Source organism: Brachionichthys hirsutus, chromosome 17 (assembly GCF_040956055.1).
Source record: "Brachionichthys hirsutus isolate HB-005 chromosome 17, CSIRO-AGI_Bhir_v1, whole genome shotgun sequence".
Lineage (NCBI taxonomy): Eukaryota > Metazoa > Chordata > Actinopteri > Lophiiformes > Brachionichthyidae > Brachionichthys > Brachionichthys hirsutus.
Genome location: NC_090913.1, coordinates 4,159,916 through 4,179,879, shown reverse-complemented (window position 1 = coordinate 4,179,879; position 19,964 = coordinate 4,159,916). Strand labels below are relative to the sequence as shown.

Here is a 19,964-nt window from a genome sequence, read left to right as displayed (position 1 = left end):
GAGGGAAATACTGGACCGGAGACTGAGAGACAAAGGAAGGAGACTGACGGACGCAAACGCACGCACGCACGCGCGCGCGCACGCGGAGAGAGAGAGAGAGAGAGAGAGCAAATGAAAGCGTTATCAGCGACAGAAGCGGGAGGGAGCGCAGACGCAGGGGCTTTTTAAGTGTCCCCTTTTTATGGTTGCGGGTCATAATAACTTGATAAGCTCCGAACCATGCAGCTTTTGGGAATCTCTATTCTCCTGACGTCTTTCGTCCTCACCAGCCTCAGCGGCTATGATGAGGCGTCCGAGCAGGACCAGATGAGCGAGCCGGTAAGTTTGGAGCAAACCGGGGAGAACTCGTCCGGGTTCCACGCGTTCTCGTGCGTAAAGCGGCACGGCAGCCGGACACGTGCCTTCATAGTTCACCTGCTTGTGCCTGGACCATCGGCTGTGTCACCATTTATCACCATTAGGCAGTGCATTTTTTTTTTTTGAAGTCTGATTTTGTCCATTTAAAGTTGTTCACTTAACGATGAAATTATAACGGAAAACGCGCAGACGCGTATTTAAGCGCATCGAGTTCTGCGTCAACAACAACAACAACCGAATGTAAACAGGAGAATGAAAAAAAAACCCCAAACAGTTTACTACCTGAGGTTGATTTTTTCTTTTTTTCTTTTTTACATCATCCTTGAAATCGAATGATGGTCTCTAAAGTGTGTGGTTAAGGAAGAAGAAAAGTTCACTCCTCCCATCATCGAAGTGTGTTGTGTCTTCTGTAAAACTGGGGGTGAAATTATTCACTAACCTGAGTGAAATAAACCAAATTAATGAATCAATGAAGAAGAGGAGTCAGGACATACAAATTCTGTTGCCGGGATTCCAGTAGGTAGGAAGTGCAACAAATACAGGCACTGAAATTACCTGGAAAAATAGTCAGTGCTCAGGAGAAGAAGCCAAAGGCATGTCTCCTGGGCTGTATTTACATAACTGATTCCAATCATCTGTTCCACACAGGACATTTTTTTAAAAGGATCGGTCCAAGTTTTTTCTTCTTCTCCCTCCTGAGCCTCAGGATGTGAGATACCATGGACAGAAAGACATGCAAAACAGTGATCATATCAATGAAACATAGCTGCTGATTGTTTCACGCAATGAGGTGAGCATTGGTAGTGGCTCGCTTTTGTTTCATGATTATGATCCACCTGTCAAACCTTATTATAAGAGTTTGAATTGCTACACGATTGAACATGCTTTTCTTTAATGTGATGCCAGTCCTGCAGACTTGAATTGAACTGAACCTCTGGAGAAGCAGGAGGCGAGAGGATTAGGAAGGACGGCTCTCAAATTAGCCAGAGACAATAGCCAATGATGGCAGGTGCCACAGGGGTCAAATGTGTGTGTGTGTGTGTGTGTGTAAGGGGGATAAATGCTAAGCACTGTCATGCAGCCATTTGATCACAGTAGACTGTTAATTGGAATGATGAGTTCTCCCCTCTCAGTTTCCTGTCCAGCACCCATAAAGCCCTCATGCTTGTTCAGAGGAATGTAAGTAAGGCCTGATTCCAAATCACCTCCGCTGTCATCTGAAAACCTCACACGGCTTCACACGTCAAAGCGGATGCTGACTCTGTTCACTGTAAAGAACCGATTTGATCTCATTGCCACACTTCACTTAAAATGTTTCGATCAATGAGCCAACCCTTCTCTTGAAATATTCGCATCTTTCACTTGTCCTGCAGTCGGGCCCGAGCGCACTTTTAAAGGTCCCATATTATACCCCTTTTCCACAAGTTAATGCAGTTCCAAAACAATTGGATGAAATATCTGTGCCAAAAGAGAAAACAGATGCTGCAGGACAGCGTCCATCATTTCTGTCTCAAACCGACGTGCCCTGAACACCTGCACAGGGAAGCGCCCCCCCGGACACCTAAATAAGATGCCCGAGCCCCCTCGTCTGGCTGCTCAGTTTGCCCCGCTTGACACCATGATGTGCACAATTTCTTCCAGACGCGTTTCAGGAGGTGATTACAAAACTACAAAGGATTGACTGGATGGTTTATTTAGCTGTTTTTGGGTTGATAAGGACCCAAACTCACCATAACATGGGAAAAGTGAGTTTTTCATAATATGAGACCTTTAAGCGTTTCATGTTCCACTCAAAACTTCTCATTTCAACAATACAAACCTTCTGCATCTCGCAATTATCCTGCTCCGAGCTGCACTACCAGCCAGACAAGTGAAGATGTTTGTGAGGAGTCCGCACAGCTGCTTGCGACTAGATGTGGTCAACATGCAGAGAAGCAGCTGTGAATACAGTGTGTGCATCCGTGTGAATACAGTGGCTCCAGTGTGTAATTTTTTTTAGACAGCATGATACCATTCTTCAAGCAGCACAATAACATCTGCATCTAGTCTGATGTCTTACTAATATTTAGGGAGCCGTCTCATGTAAAGAATTCAATAACATTCCACGACACCCGATCTCGTCCTCTGCTCGGGGTTCTCGCACTGTCTCCGTAGTTTCAACACAGCTGAGCCAGGTCGCCGCTTAAAGTAAAGTAAGTCCAACCAATTTGAATTAAATTGGCTTGAAGACAGTGACCACCTTTTTTCAACATTAGACTAACAAGAAACTTATCTGATCTGTCCAAAGTGCTTCTCGTGTGATATTATGTCACTGTTTTGCTGTGTAACTGTTCCAGTGTAAAATTGCAGTGATTAATGCCAGCGGCTGATGTATGAAATAAAACCAAGTTTACAGAAATAGAAAAATGTATAGCTGAAACATAAACCTGACTAAAATGAGACCTTGTGAGACCATGAAAACCATATTGAAAAATGGGCTTACCGTGTGATTAGTAAAGCATTTGTATAAAAAAACTCATCTATTTGGTGCCTGATTTTTTTATATTCTTCTTTATTTTATTAATTTTGGGGGTTTTTGTGAAAAAAACATTGAATATCACTTAGACATCATTGTAAGAAGACTGAGTACTGTATTTAGATGATTTTATACTGTATTGCTGTATTTGCTGCTGGTTTCAAATCAGATGATTAAAGTTGAAACGCAATAGAGTTAAAGAAATCCTGTCTCCTCAGAAATTATCCCACTGTTCCGACTGACCCACCATCCTGTTTACTCTGATGACCTACATGAGATAGCCCTGCTTTATGCCCGTAAAGGGAACCCCAACTATAATGGCATGTTAGCTCTATATGATTTATTTTGTTGTCAGTAACATAACTATAAGACAAAAATGTCAAAAATAATGTTCATTTATATTTTTGTCTAATATTTTTTTTGCACGTAGGTCGCCATTGTTGTTTACGTCGCAACGCATTCTGGGTGTGATGTCAAACAGTTGCACCGCCAAGCACGCCGGTGTTTTTGGGCTGTAGCAGCGATCTGTTAGCAGCGATGAGCTCCTCTGAAGAGCCTTATCAGTCTTAACCACAGCGTCATCAAAGACATGAGGAAAGTGAGGAAGAAGCCAGTGATGAAAATGGACAGGGGGAATCAAGAGTTGGTCATTGAGGGCGGTGACCTTTTGGTAGCTGCGCCACCATGCTGACAGACAAGGAGAGTGTTGCTGTAAAGAGCTCCATTTTATTTCTAGCAATGAAATCTGGATCAGACTGACTGAGATTGAGTACGATGTCCACGTGAATATTAAAGTCACATCCAATAATTTCTTTATACGATTTAGGAAATAAAGGTGATTAAATCTGTGGCTGACTTCAGGGATAAACAAAACTTAGTAACTCAGACTGACTCTTAGGGAGTTCCGGGTTCTCCTGCCTCCTCCCACCACTGAAAACATGCAACTTAGGTGAATTGTCCGTAGGTGTGAGTGTGTACGTGAATGATTGTCTGTCTGTGTGTGGCTCTGCAATGAACTGGTGGCTTGCACAGGGTGTACCCCGCCTCTCGCCCATAGATTGCTGGGATCGGCTCCAGCACGACCCGCGACCTGCTTAAGGATAGTTAAAGTTAGAGTCCATTTCGGCTTGGCCTGAATCCTGTCCTGGGGATCTGCTACTATCAATAATATACAGAAACAGAAATATCAACATGTCTTTCATCTTTTTCAGGACTTTCTGACAAAGGCCGACACTGAGCAGAGGTTGCGCTCAGCTTCCAGCGTTGATGAACTAATGAGTCTCATCTATCCATCCTACTGGGCCGCTCTGAAGTGCAAAGCTAAGCTTTCTGCTGCCTCTGCCTCCCCAACTTTTGCAGCTGCTTACGTCAACTTGGATGTCCTTAAAAGTATGTTTGCATATTTCTTCTTACACACACTTTCAAGAATAGAAAATGAGCCATCACAGCAGCACTTTAATGTTTTTCTCTTAAGGAAGTCCCCAAATGCTACATGACTTACGAGACAGTTTATCATTTGAACTGATTCTCAAATTCAGATTCTCATCATTGTTAGATTGCAAAAGTGACCACCAAGCAACAACAGCAATTAAGATTTTTTAAATTTATATTTCTAAGTTTTATTTTATAAAAAAAAATAAAAATAAAAAAGCCCCCTCCCCCAAACTCTGTCTCTGGGTCGTCAGGCCCCCTACATTGCACCCGTCCCTTACGGTTCCCTTGGGGGTGTGGTGAGGTCGGACCCACGTCGTCCTTTTGGGGCTGAGCCCAGCCGAGCCCTGTGGGCAGGGGCATGGCCACCAAGTGCTCGCACACGAGCCCTAACCCACACCTATGGTCATGACTGAAAGCACAAGACACAAGCGGTCAAAATTACTTTCCTCCACATGGTGATGGGTGCACCCTTAGACATAGGGTGAGGAGGAGCTCAGTAACAAGGGAGTTTCCATCTTCTTTGTTCAGCACTATGTAAACTCCCATCAGCGGATGACGCACAACACATTAGTGCCAAGTAAATCCCACCTTCCCCTTGTATTCTACAGGCCCTTTCAGACCAGGGTCAACATCAGCCAGTGAAATAATAGGTGCGTAACTCGGACAATACGTTGGCTACAGCAGGTAGAAGAGGTGGACTAGTAGCCCAAAATAATTATCCAGTGAGAAGCGCTCAATGTTTACGAAATTAGAATATAATCCATTGTATATTATCTGGACTTGGTGATGAACTTACTTTCTGTATGTATGCAGGTATTGAGTTGGAGTGGAGGAAGACTCAGTGCTTTCCAAGAGAAGTGTGTATTGACGTGGGAAGGGAGTTTGGGGCTCCCACCAACATCTTCTATAAACCACCATGTGTGTCCGTCTACAGATGTGGAGGATGCTGCCACTCAGAAGACAAGCAATGCAAGAACATCTCCACTGGTTACCTCAGCAAGACTGTAAGCACATGCTTTTTCTTTTCCCATGATTATGTGCTCTAATATATCCACCATGGAAATATGTGTTGCAGTCAAATAAGAAAAGATCAAATTGATTAGTTGCCAGGTATGGATGTCTCTGTTTTATTTACTTCTTACTTTTAAATTCTCAATGTTGCCATTCATTTTGCATGGTAAACGACTGCGTGGTGGCAACATGGTGTCATGCTGTTCAATAAGCAGTGTGTTTGGAAATACATCTATTGACATACTAGCAGATTCTCTCTGTATCTTTATGGCATGTGGTCTCTAAATTTGTATTTATTTTTGCTTGTTTTGTGTCCTGACAAGAATGTGGATGGATGGATTGTGTCCTGACCTTTTCAATATGATGTGTATGTTTGGCATGATCTGATGAGATTAGGCTGAGCTGGCCTATCCAATTCAATTCAATTCAATTCGATTTGATTTGATTTATATAGCGCCAGATCACAACAGAAAGTTATCTCAAGGCACTTTACCGGATTAGCAGGGAAAGGCCTGCAGCGAAAGACAGAACACACCTTGACCCACAAGAGCAAGCACTTTGGCAACGGAGGCAAGGAAAAGGAACTTCCCTTTAACAGGCAGGAACCTTGGACAGAACCTAAGACTCATGGTGGACGGCCATCTGTCTGACCGGCTGGGTTGAGCGAGAGAGAGACAGAGAGAGAGTGACAGGTAGGAGGAGAGTCAAAAACAAGGAGATGGATAGGGAAGTGATACAGAGAAAGAGAGTAGGAGCCGATAAAAACTGCCAGTGCGACATCATAAATCGCTGCAGTACCATGATTTAACTTTGCACATGCTGGCTAGTCTAATTTGTTCGTTAAACGCTGTAACATATGCTTATCGCCTGAGTGGTACTGTCATTGTGGCTGGATACCAAGTTATTTCAGTCCAATTTCTTCAAAAAAAAAAAAATCAATGAATGAATGATAAACTTCATTAATTGATAAATGAAAAAAAGAAATTGGGGGTGAGCGGATGAGGCTCTGATGTAGCGATATCATTGTGTCTCCAGCAGTGGAGCGCTGCCCCGACAGCAGGGGTGCCCACGAATGGCCGTTTTCCTTCCACTAAAGCAGGTGATTTTAATTATCAATTAATCAATTTGAGAGAAGGAGCTCATTAGTGCGATCAGCTGCTGGAAAGGAAACCTGGAGTGTCTCGGCCCTCTAAGACATCACGCTTCAGTGTGACGATTTACATAAAAAGTAAATAAAATAAAATAACAACTTACATCTGACAAGTCTGATTTTCTTGACTCAGAGGAAAATGCTACTGGTCCAGAACAGAAAAGTCCAGAACAAAAAAATCAGAACAACAACACAGATCTTTAACAACAACAGAGAAAGAAGTCAGACAATGTGCTTTTTATAAATATTAGTTTTCTAAAAAAATCCAGTTTGACAAAAATGGCTCCAGCATGAACATATTGGAAATGTTGGAAAAGCCAAATAATCACAATAATAATGCTAAAAAAAACAATTAAAAGAGAGGAACGATCAGTCAGGTTGCATTCATTCGAACATTTTCCAGCACCATTTGAATATCGGCTCACCAAGTGGAGAACCTTCAAGAGGCTTAAGGTTGAAGTAAAAAGAAGGAAGAAGGGAGGCTGAGTTTGCAGATGACAAACTTTCTCTTGAAAGCAATAACAAGTGTGTGGGGGTTTAACCACAGTCTTTTTGAGGTTTTGCAAGGCATTTTCATTTTTTTTACTCATCTAGTTTTTCCAAAGTGCTGTTCTTGGCTGTTGTATTCAACCTCTGGCCAGAGTGTGCAGATATTCATAGGCTACGCAGTAAATCAGTCACATTATAGCAGACTAGATAGACCATTTTATTTCAATTGAATACTAATCGATTTATGAAAGTGACTGCAAAATTGACTCAAAACAGCTGCATGAGTCCGATGTGGATTTTCCTAACCCTGATCTGCTTCGGCAGTACCTTGGAGCAGCTGGCAGGCAATGGAGAGGCTTTGACATTTAGCATGTAATATAAGTTGTGCTAAATAATGTCATTTACTGTTTGACTGAGTGTAAGTATCTTTAAGTGCTCATGTCTGTCTGACGTTTCTAGGGGTTTAAAGCTTAAGGCCTTTGCTGCCATGGATTTTATTGACTTTGCAGATGGTTTTGTGCCACTTTCTCTTTCAGTAAATGGTTTAGTCGCAGTTTCTCTCTTTTTCGCCGCACATAATGTGTTATGGTTGTTCACATATGCTATAATACAGTTGTCTTTATTTTTTTCCTTTATCCACAAGTCTCCTTTTTGGCGTGAGGCAGTGTTGGCTGGTTTGGCCTGCCTTTCAAAGTCGCAGTCAAGAGCAAGATATCTTTACAGCTAATGGCCAGATGGCAAAGACATTTGCTGTGTCTGTTTTGTGTTCCCTTGGCAATGGCTCCTAATGCTTTAAGCACCATTATCAAGCCAAACTTTCTCTTTGTCTGCAAAATATCAGGCAATTTTAACTTTACTCTTCAGAAACGCTGCACGATGCATGCCTGGGAGGAACGTAGCCATGTCACTTTTGAAAATCAAAGGCGCAGAATTTTGTTTTGTATAATGGTGCAATTTAAATTGGAGGAGCTGAGTCTGAAGGACAAACAAGACCATGCAATCACATTTTGTTTTTGTTGTTGTTGTTCTTCTGTGGCTATGAGGCTGATCGTGTAAAACCACATGCAAGCTGCGACCATGCTGTCATTGTTTCCAGAAGAACTGCATCTTGGTTTGCCACGTTATAGATTTTTGTGTTTTACTTCTTGAATATTTTACTATATTTTTTTTCTAATGTTTTCATCCAATAATGTGTTTTGATGAAATGAGTAAAAAAAAACTTCTTTTTTTGAGTGCATCAGGACAAAAGGTTGAAGGAATTTTACCCTACTTAAAAAAAGAAAATCTGTTTCTAATCAGTTAAAAATGAACTACTACCAAGGAACTGTGTGCAGGAGTGGGTCGTGTTTTTCATGCCAGTGAATCATATCATGAAGGTTGGTCTATCATGGGACTCTTCCTTTGTGGGTTGGGAATTGTGTTGGGAAAGAGGGTCACCGGTTCGATTCCTGGCCCCCCAAAAAATACGGCTTGTGGACTGTTAGATGGGTCTACCTCCAGGATGCTGCAGAGGTGCCCTTGAGCAAGACACCGACCCCCCCCCCCCCCCCCCCCCTCCTGGGTGCGCCGACCATGGCGGCGTACCCACCCTATGGCCTCTTCATGCATGTCATGGGGCCCCTACATATGTATATGAATGTGTAAGAGGAATAATAATTTTCTGTCTTATCTGAATATTTTTTTTAACTAAAATCATCTGACAAAATTATTATTTTTTATTTTTTGGGAGTAAAGAGATAAGTGTGAGAGTGTTTGGTAGAATAATTCAGAGTTATGCAGATGCTTGAGGCTGCTGTTCCCAGAGGCCTTAGAGCGGCAACGTCATCAGGAAATAGAACAAACTTGTCACCTCAAGATAACTTTTCATTCAGCTCAAGAATGCAGGTTGACTCTTTAAGTCCTACATTGGCCACAGGTTTTTAATATTAATTTGAATAATTTTAACATGATCGACATTCTCTTTTCTCGAGAGGGAAAGGAGAGGTGCTCCGGTGAATGTGTGGTTCCAAGTGGAGCTGACTATCAAGAAAAGCAAAGAGCTTCTGTGATTAAAGCCAACTTATGTAGAAATATTGTAGACTATTGCTTTTCCAGAATATACAGCACGTTGTTGTGAATGTTATGGGAACTATTTTGTGGATGTGAATCTCTATCCCTCATGAAAATAAGTGGAAAATATAAATACTCTTGAGTAGCATAATTTAAAACTGTCATGACACTGCCATCTTCAAGTTATGCTGAGGCTCGTATCTTACGGAAAGAATGCACAAAGAAAAAGTACTTCTCAATCTCAGCAAGGAGGTGTTCTCACCCTCTCTGTCACGCGATAGGCCTGCAGAAATAGCTACTTAGCAGACACGCTCCTTTCTCTGCTATTGCACATTCTGTACATGGCGATTGGATGCATACATCCAGATGCTTTCCATGCAGTTTAAGCAATTCTACATCAGATGTTAATTCACAGTTCATCCATATGCATTTAAACACAACTTAATTGTTACTCGCATTAGGTTTTGCAATCATGCGCTAGTCAATGCATACTGATAGATTATCTAATATTTGTATATATTGCCACACATACCAAATTTGAGTCATTTGTGCAGGCAAACCTTTCAGCCCATTTGATTGTGAACTCCCTGGAGCTCTGTGAGCGCTGCTATGAGCTCAGCAATCTTTGTGTGTGTGTGTGTGCTCTGTAACCAAGGTAAGCACTCACCAGGTCAAAAAAGATTGAGGTCAGCTTTAATGAAATCCCAATTAGGGTGAAAGGGAGAAGGGGCTTAAGGTGCATAAGGGCTTGAATAGGAATCATTTTTACCAATTAATTTCTGTTCATGCTCCAAAATGGAAGGAATGAAGCGGCTTCTGTTCTATTCTGTGCAACAGTCAATGTAATTGGCTATTTTCTGGTACTCATTTAGCTTCCAGTCCTTCGTATTCTCACTCACAGATACAGGAAGTGTGTGGAATGCATTCCACATGTTCGTTGTCTCCACTATGTCCTTACCAGTCTCCACCTACAGCCTGCTGTTGATAGAATATTAAATATTACAAATTGTGACTTTTTTTTGAACATACAAAGTGTGGCCCAGATTGGAACATTTACAGTGCAAGTACAATGTCCTTCAGTATGGCCCAATGACAGTTTACCAGCAACCAATTATAATCATACTAATGCAGCATGAAGGTCTATTGTCTTATAGCTGAGTCAATTCTGCATCGGAACATGTCGATGGATTTGTTACCTCCGCCAAGGAGGTTCTGTTTTTGATGCCATTTGTCTGTCTTTCTGTCTGTTTGTCTGTCTTTTAGCAGGATTACCTAAAAACTGCTGGATGGATCTTGATGAAAATAAAATCTGATGATGGATCTTGGTCTAATTTAGATCTAATTACATGTTGAGAGTGATCCGGATACCAATTTGAATATATATATATATAAATACTTACTTACTTATAATAGACAACATGTTACTGGAGCTCTGTCTGACTCTCTGTTTCTTTTTCTGCAGCTGTTTGAGATCACAGTGCCTATCACTCAAGGGACCAAGCCAGTGACCATCAGTGTGGCCAACCACACTCAGTGCAGCTGTCTATCCAAGCAGGACATCTACAGACAAGTTCACAGCATCATCAGGAGGGCCCTGCCTGAGTAAGCAGCCACACTGAATCACTCTAGTTCTGTATGCTGTAGGGAATTTCCATATTAGATGGGATTCCACAACATGTTTACATGCCGACAGAACAACAGGGACGCACCACGTTTAGTTTGTTATTGTAATGACTGATTTCAATTGAACGCATCACAACAGTGACATCACACAACACAGATAAACATGGGCTTAGATTGGCTGGGGCAAAGTCCCGCCTTCAGGAGACAGAATGACGTGAGGACGAAGCAGGAAGCATCTTCATTCCAATGAAGCGCGGGCACGAGAGCTGTGTTGGAATCTCAGCGCTGATATCTGAACTAACTTGTACTGATCTGTTAATTATATAAATGTCTTAATCTTAACCCACATTCTCCTCATTGAATACGCACCCACTACGGAGAACAAGAACCGGAAGAGGGTTTGGTAAAACCCTACAATGCGTTTACAAAACACAAACACAAATGTCATTACAAATAATCCTTCCTGTGCTGTTAAGATATTACTTCACGAAACACCTTTCAAAACACTTTGATTTATTCATCACAATGCTTTTTGATGGATTTTCAATGATGATTTTCAAGTAAAAATTTACGGTCCACCACAAGTGACTTTAGAGCAGTTTGCCAATCCCTGGATTAATTTTTTTTATAATATACTGCACTATATAAAATGCACAATTGAATTCCAGCATTTAAAAAGATACACCACTCAGCAAGAATCTGAAAGACAGTACAGAAATGTGTTCATTATAAAATATGAAGACGTGTCAGGCATTAGTTTGCAGGTTTAGAGGATACATCTGAGTGAAAGCAAATTTTGGTGATGATCCACAAGAGATCCAACGTTGCAGTCAAGGGAGCTTCAAAATGTGATTATGGACCGATGTTTATGGAATTTGACACAGTCATGAAGGGTGAGGACCTTTATTTTACCACTGAATTTCACCCCGGATTGGATTCGGGTTGCGGCTAGTCGCGATATAAATAAATCTGGATTTTCCCATTTACTTATAATGGAGGCTTTAAAAAAATAAATCATATCTTGTAAAATATGGAGTCAATTTACTCACCACAAATCACAGTCATAAAGTGGTCCATTTTGCACTATCATGCAAAATGTCTTCTGGATCTGATCTAGAATGAGGTCTCACTCTTTTACTCTCCTTTGAAGCTGTCAAATCGTGAACAAGACATGTCCCCCTGGTCATGCGTGGAGCAGCAGGCAGTGTCAGTGTGTCACCTTGACCTCTAGTGCGTACCACAACCCACCTCCTCCCCCAACGCTTCCTCCGAGGCCCTCCCAACAGCAACGTGGTAAGTTCTTGCTCATTTACTTGCAGGCAGATTGATGTATGTCTGCTTGGCCTTCCTATTTTTCTGTATTTTAAAATGTTATTTTAGAAACTTTGTAGGTGAAGATATATATGCTTATGTTTTTCTAGGGCAGGTTAAGAAATATAAAATAACACAATCTACAATTGCAGTTGCTAAAGCCTGAAGCTCTGGAGGAGTTCCCTGTGGAGATAAAGATGTCTGAGTCAGTGACTTTTGAATCTTGCCTTAAAACAACCATATCCTGGTTCTTTGTCCATCCTATATTTTTGATTTGTTGTTATTGCAGTTTTATTTTGAAAATCTTTATTAATTGTTAAGCTTGTTAATACATCAATTGTTAGAGTTTGAATTTCTGAAAGGTTATCAAAATTGAGGCACATTATTATATTATGTAGAGACAGATCATATGTCAGCATTTTAGGGATTTGACAAGTCCAGAAAACATCAATGCTAAGAGCAACTTGTGCTTGAAAGCTTCCATCCATCCATCCATTTTCTTGGATGGGTGGAAGCTTATTATCTACCTTTTGTTTAACATTTATTTAACCAGGTAAGTTAATTGAGAATTCATTCTCTTTTTCAATAACGACCTGGACTTAATTTGCCTGTTTTCAGTGGTGGGAGGATGCCGGAGAACCCGGAGAGAACCCACACAGACACGGGGAGAACAATGCTAACTCCTCACAGAAAGGCCGCAAGTTGGATTTGAACCTGCGACCTTCTTGCTGTGAGGCAACAGCGTTCCACCGTGCTGCCTTGTGGGTCACATCTCAGCTGGCTACGGGCGAGAGGTGGAGTACACCCCGGATGAGACCCCAGCTCGTGGTAATGTTACACTTGGCGGCACGGTGGTGTAGTGGTTAGCGCTGTTGCCTTCACAGCAAGAAGGTATCGGTTTGAATCTCATCTGTGCTGCGTTTGCATGTTTTCTCCGGGTTCTATGGTTTCCCCCCCCGCCTCCAAAAACATGCAATTTAGGTAAATTGACTTCTCTAAATTGTTGGTAGCGTATGAGTGTGTGTGAGTGGTTGTCCGTCTCTGTGTGGCCCCGCACTGCGCTGGCGACGCGTCCGAGGTGTACCCTACCCCTCGCCTATGGCCAGCTGGGATAGGCTCCATCAACTCCCGTGGCCCGCAAAGTGGAAAAGCGGCTGTAGATGAGACAATTGTCTACAAGCAAAAATAAGGTTTAAAGGTTTAAAAAGGTTTAACAAGTAAAAAAAAAAAGCCACATGGAATCTAGTTTTGGTCATGCAATCTAAACATGTAAAATGATCATCGTAGTGTTGTTTGTCCCTGTAAGTCACCTGAAGATAAGCTTTATAAGAAGGTTCTAATAAAACTAAATCAACCTACACGGTTCAGTGAAAATGCTACTGTTTGGTTTTGGTGGTGACGTCCTCAGGTCTGTGGTCAGCACACACACACACACACACACACACTGTTAGGAAAGCTGTCTCTCTCTAGGACGGCCTATGTGACAAGAGAATGTTCACATGCTCACTGAAGAATATTAATGATCCCAATGTGTTTGTGGAGCGAGTGTGTTTTTGTGAGTGTCTCTGTTCCGCTATGATAACACTCTGGACTCAGTGTAAACAGATGAGAAGCACAAGAATGCGACCCCAGAGTGGCAGATTTGGGAGATGTTCCTACATGCAAATGCATCCTTGCACAAATGAGTAATGAATGATTGCACCACTGTGTGGCGTTTGAATTTCATTTCAAAATCAGAATCAGAAACAAATGCCTTCACGGCTGATGGAGTAAATATGGAATGTCCACGACGAAGTTACATAATGACAATGAAAAAAGTCTTCTTTTTTTTTGCTCATGAAACTGGTTGCGTAAAGTCATAGTTTCCAAAGTAAGGATCCGTTTTGGAGTCGGAGTGTATTCTGACTGCCCATTCACTGCCCTTAGCCTCTGAAGCAATGGCTGAGCTTTCTGATAAAGTTGAAAATGAGCTTGACGTGCAGTATAAACACGGCAAGACAATCTTTGGTAAAGAGGGAGAGATGGATAGATGGTCATACTGTTGCAAAACTTTAAAAAAACGGGGAAAAAATCAGGGGGAGCCAAGAAAATGAATTTAGGCTGCAGCAGTTATAATAAAAATAAATAAATAGAAAAAAACAAACTCCTGAGTGGCGTCTCTGTGTGGGACGGAGTTATTTCCCCACGGTTGAATATCAGCAAGTCAGAATTCGCATCTTACATATTCAGAAAACATGTGATTGTAAGCCTTGGCAGGATTGTGCATTAAAGTGCTTTAAATCTACACACATGACCGGGATAGTCATGGAACAGATAAGCATTATGTTGGGTTAAATCTAGACCATGTTTAGTTTTATTAAGAACATGTGTCAGGTAGGAGGACATTGAGCCGATCCACGCAACATCCTTTTTACCAAAGAGACAGAGCGAAGAAAGAGAGGATAACTATCACCCACACAGAGCAAATACTCTAAATGTCATTTAAAACAAACCTTAGCTGTGTGTCTCCTTCTCTCCCCCCCCCCCCTCCCCCTCTTTACAGACATATTCTCTGCAGATGTGTGTGGCCCCGATAAGGAACTCGACATAGAAACCTGTCGTTGTGTTTGTCAGCGCAGGGATCAAACACAAGCGTGCGGCCCTAACCGACATCGAGACCTCGACACCTGCCAGTGCCGTTGCAACGCCCACCCTCCTCCCTCCTGCCCTCTGCACCACGTCTTCAACAAGGAGGCCTGCCAGTGCGCGTGCACCAAGACGTGTCCGAAGCACCAGCCCCTCAACAGAACCAAATGTTCCTGTGAATGTAACGAGTCACCCAATAAGTGTTTCCTAAAAGGAAGGAGGTTTCACCAAGCCACATGCAGGTATTAGTATTATCATCATTACTATAAGTAGTAGTAACGGGACGGCTGGACACACAGACAAAGAGTGGGAAGTTGTTTAAACATAAAGTTATGATGCACTGAAGTCACGGGTGTTGCTTTACGAAGGAGCAATGTTATTTCTCTTTCAAATCCTGTTACAGCCGCAAGTACAAGTACTTGTACTACAAGTGCGGTACTTGTACTACACTAACGCGTTCAACGAGAGGAAAGCCTCCCAACAGCGGTTATTGTTTTGAACCCAGTGTGTAATACAAGACCTCAAAGTGCTAATGACTTCTGCTTGCTGTCAGTTAGCCATTTCCTTTCGCTGCACAAAAGGAAACACACCGACACACACATACACACACCGACACACACATTCATCCAACCTGTCCAATGTTGACTCTTGGTGACCTGGTCTGAGGGTGATTTATGTGCGTAATACAACAGAAGGAATCCAGAGTCTGGGATCAGGCAATTGTGTCCCAAGTGACTTGTGTGTGTTTGGAAGGAAGTCTGTTTGTATTTTATGATGGCTTCACACGTTTCTGAGTCACAATGACTAAATGCACAGCGAGACTCTGTGCTGCCGGCAAAGCAATGACAATTACACGTCCCGTCAGAATTTTTCTTTTGTTGATGAGGTCCATTTATTCTAAATGGCAATTTCTTTCATGCAATGTCGTTTGCAGAATTCCAGAGATGCATGTAGGTTTTAGTACATGGAATACAAACCTTGGTTGTTTCAGTGGAACGCCGGCTCTCGAACACAATTCGTTCCGTAACACTGTTCGAAATCTGAAAATATATTTCCCATAAGAAATGACAGAACCTCCACTTCTCTAAATTCCTGCAGATCACAATGTCATCTGCAAACATCATATTAAATGGAGCTTCCTGTCTCACCTCATCACACTAAATTTAAGTGGTTAATTCAACTAAATATATTGAATGCTTTTTTTTTTTTTTACATTTTGTTGGTCACTCATTGATTGTAACGCTACATGCTTGTCTCTCTTTATCTGCCCGCTTTATTACAGCTGCCTCAGGCCTCCCTGTGATTTCAGGAGGCGACGGTGTGAACCAGGCTTTTCCTTCAGTGAAGAAGTGTGTCGCTGCGTGCCGTCGCACTGGAGACGGCTGGACTAGCCTCTGGCTAATCGCCTCAAACAGAGAACAACCTTCCAAAGGAGAATCCATCCCCGATCCTTTAGACCTGCTCATCATGAGCGTCCCCATCAGCTGTGACGGCAGCTGAGCGTGCAGACCCTGACGAACATACGGAGACTTCAGCGATCAAAGTGCAGAGAGGGGCAACTTGCGTGAGTCACTGACTTGGTGAGGAGGACATTTAAATTGGATTACCGGTGCGTCTGATTGGAGGCCAGAACCAGATGAAGGGATTGAACGACAAAGACAGTCATCATTTTTACGACATTGTATGAATCATTAAAAAAAAATTGGGGGGGGGGATTTCTATTTACAGTATTGTTATGTCAGATATTGATTATGTAATTTATTAAATATTATTTTATCTGTTAATTACAAATGCAATCTTTTTTTCTGTGAAAATAAACCGATCAATATTTTTGTAATATGTATAGTATATGTCTAAAATATAAGTATACTGTATATTGTTGAATTGCTTTATCTGTTCTGGTTGTGGTTGAATTCCCACTTCAAGGCAAATGTAAAAGTTCAAATCTGTGTGTCTATTGAAACTGCATTTAGTACACTTCGAAACACCTGGAGTTTCCTTCATTTTAATTCCTAGGTTTTTTTTGTTTTTGTTCTCCAAAATCGGATATTTAAGATTAGGTTTTACATTTGAAGTGTACAACAATAGGTTTCTCGCGGTAGACACTGCAACACTTCCTTCTAGGTTCAGTTTATTTTTATTTTTTGTCACATTTGCCTATCAATAGTAATTTAATAAATAATAACAATACATTTTATTTGCAAGCGTCTTTCGGGACACTCAAGGTCGCTGCACGAAACACAACAAAGCATAAAACAATAACAATAATTTAAAGGATGTAATTTCAACAGCGAAGAACGACAGATCAATAAAGTTAAGAACAGTTAAGGAATTTCGGTGGGATGGGCAGAGTCAAATAAAATTACAGTAATCAAGGCCGGGGGGGTTATGCAGGTGGATAAATGCTGATGGGGTGATGATACGACTTTGAAATGAGCGCGTGCTGTCAAGGATGACAGACTCTTAACGTGTGGGGATGGGGAAAACAGGTCTGCTGGATCCTCAATGGTGAGGGAAAAGTGGTCAGCTGTGGTTATGGTTGACTTGGCATCGATAATAATGAATTCAGTTTTGTCGTTATTTAATACCTGTAGACCAGATATGATGAGTTTTGACATCACTGACTGCACCTTTACACACAGTACAGTAAACGGTGACCAAATGACAAACAACCCACAGAAAATAAGTTGCTACAATCAAGGCATAAAGAATTGTTCAACATTATAACGCATTAGATGGCCTGAATGTGGTTTTATTTTTGCAGATTTGATCAATAAATGTATTGTTTTTGCTTCATATAAATGTAATTGAACTTAAATGCCACACTGAGCATGTGTCTGTGCACAGATATACTATACATCCTACACTTGTGTGTCTCCTCTGGTTCAGTCTTATTCAGACTGTATATTAGCTGTGAATGAGATTAAAACCAAATGTGTAAGTGAGATTGCTGCACAATTTCGGGGCTCATAATCTTGATCCATCCATGGAATCATATTAGAGTGTGAGAAGTGATCTAACAGAGGCAGACTGGCAAGGCTCTCAGTGAAAAGACTTAATAAGAACCTGAAATACACTCTAATGTGTTGAGTCAGAGTCACAAGAAAATTAAATAAAGTGAATTAATTCATCGTTCATGTGCACAACATTCCTACACGTCACCTCTCATTCCAGTCTCAACTGTGGACTTTTTGTCCCACATATAAGAAGGTAAAGAAGGACACACGTCCTAATTCTTTTTACGTTTTTGTTATCTTGAAATAAAACACAACCCATTATCACAAAGGGCCATTTCCAGTTTGTCATAAAATAGAAATAGAGAAATGGATTTAATCCTTACTTCACTGACTTTTCTCATGCTGATAAAGTTAAATTGTAAATGCTAGGTGAACGCTATAATGAAACCGGACTAACAAATCCCCTTGAGTAATTTTCATCCATAAAGTGAGGGGTTGTTGGATGAGCGGTGAAACATCTTCGATCTAACTCAAACAAGTCCAGCTGACTCTTCTTTCTTGCTCATCTTGAGCCACCCTGACCTGGATGACTGAGAACTTACACGGACATGACATGGACATTATTCGCACGTCTTTGGCGGTGGGAGGAAGCTGGAGAACATTCACACAAATTGAATGTCGCAAATATATCTACACAAAAACTGCCGGATATCAGTGAAGACCATCTGTTGGTCTGAACAAAGACCCTCAGAGGTGGAACAGAGCTTGTGGCCCAGCGTGACATGTTTTCATTGCAGATAAATGCTGACATCTTGTGGTTGCAATGAGCACCTACAATGATGTTGTTGGACACCAACATCATTTTGGGGGGCGGGGGCGTGTACTTATCTCCAGAGGGCCACCTTCTTTTCCTATCTATGGTACTGATGGTTAATTCTGTTTGACTTCTATCTTTATTGGTTGATAACACTACAGATGTTGTCTCCAATATGTTCGTCCCTTTTTGATCTCTGTTTATTTTTATTTTTTTTACTGTAATTTGATTTCTGGTAATTCTTAATTTCAATTCATAACTGTATCTTGAGATGACAACCTGCCTTTTCCAATACATGGAGAAGCTATCAGGTATGTATTAAAGGTGCATAAGAGCAAGCAAACCATTGACAACTAAATAATTCCCACACCATGAATGGAAACAATTCCATGCCAGATACTTTGCTGATTTTTTTAATATATATAAATAGATTTGATTTGAATTACAGTTCCTCAAAAACATGTCAGTCATGCTTCAGTGACAAGTGTGCTGGTAAATAGTTGAGAGGATGGAGTATAGCTAGATATATTTCAGTAGATGACTGATATGTGTTGTAATCTCTTTTTTGTTTGTTGTGTGTGTGTGTGTGTGTGTGTGTGTGGGGGGGGGGGGGGGGGGGGGGGTTTGGTGGTATGATTGACAGGCTGTGACGAGGTGCCTCTCGTATCCCTTCTGGATCAATCAAAAACTCGAATCGTATCGCAACGGAGGTTTGAACGGATGCATCTGGAATGAATCGGATTGAGATATGAGTCGAATCAGAGAGACCAGAGATTCCCATCCCGAGTTAATACATAACGGCAACACATTTTCATTTTCATTTATCTTCCAGAGCCTGAAACAACATCTCCGGCTTCATTATGCTCCACTTGTGCCAGGAACACTTTTGTTTCATTTCATAACTGACCAAATGTGCGATCCTTTATTATCCGCATCTTAACTCGGGCCTTCCCAGGGCGAGTTAGTGCTGAGCATAATAATGGCTTTTAGTAGTCCCACTTTTGTAATCGTGGATGACTGCGGAAACCTGCATTCACACTGGCTATTTATCTGAACTTTCTGGGACATAGCAAATAGAAAGAAAAAGCAAGGCAGCTTTTTAATTTGAAAGTACCGGCATGTATTTAACTGCCTCTCTTTTTGACTATTTTTTTTCATTTTATTTTGACCTCCTATCTGCTTTCATCTTCTTTCTGTCATCTACAGCCGACTATCTCCTTCCTCCTTCCTCCTCTTCCCCTCATTGTCATGTTGCTATTTTGTTGACCATCCACTGCTTTTTATTTCCTGTGGTACTATGCTATATTGAACCCCTTTCTTTAGTACAGACAGATTATCAGCCATAGTAGTTGGAGAACTCTAACAAGGTCACTGCGGACTCCTTTGAGCGTGTGTAAAACTAACCTTGGTGAAAGTTTGTTGCAGGAAATTTTCTCAGTTTAATCTTTTTAAACTAACCTAAAACGGTTACTGCAGAGGAAGCAAAAATGAAGACACCTCTTTTTCATTTGGTTAAGACAGACATTTTTTGCAAATGCGTTATTGTGAGATGAAAATGGAGACTTTATCAGTGCACAGCAAGGAGGAGATCTATAGATTACTTCTGCTATAAGGGTAGAGGAGGGGTGG

At 41.4% G+C, this 19,964-nt stretch overlaps 1 protein-coding gene across 1 annotated transcript; it reads left to right on the top strand.

Annotated features, from left to right (window-relative positions):
• The first annotated feature begins 219 nt into the window (after positions 1–219).
• Positions 220–16,017, top strand: vegfc (vascular endothelial growth factor c). Its single transcript, XM_068751341.1, has 7 exons — positions 220–318; positions 4,084–4,261; positions 5,120–5,310; positions 10,468–10,607; positions 11,779–11,921; positions 14,482–14,806; positions 15,847–16,017. Exons 1-7 carry the CDS (start codon positions 220–222, stop codon positions 15,953–15,955), a joined length of 1,185 nt encoding a protein of 394 aa, XP_068607442.1. The 3' UTR covers positions 15,956–16,017.
• The last annotated feature ends 3,947 nt before the right edge of the window (positions 16,018–19,964 follow it).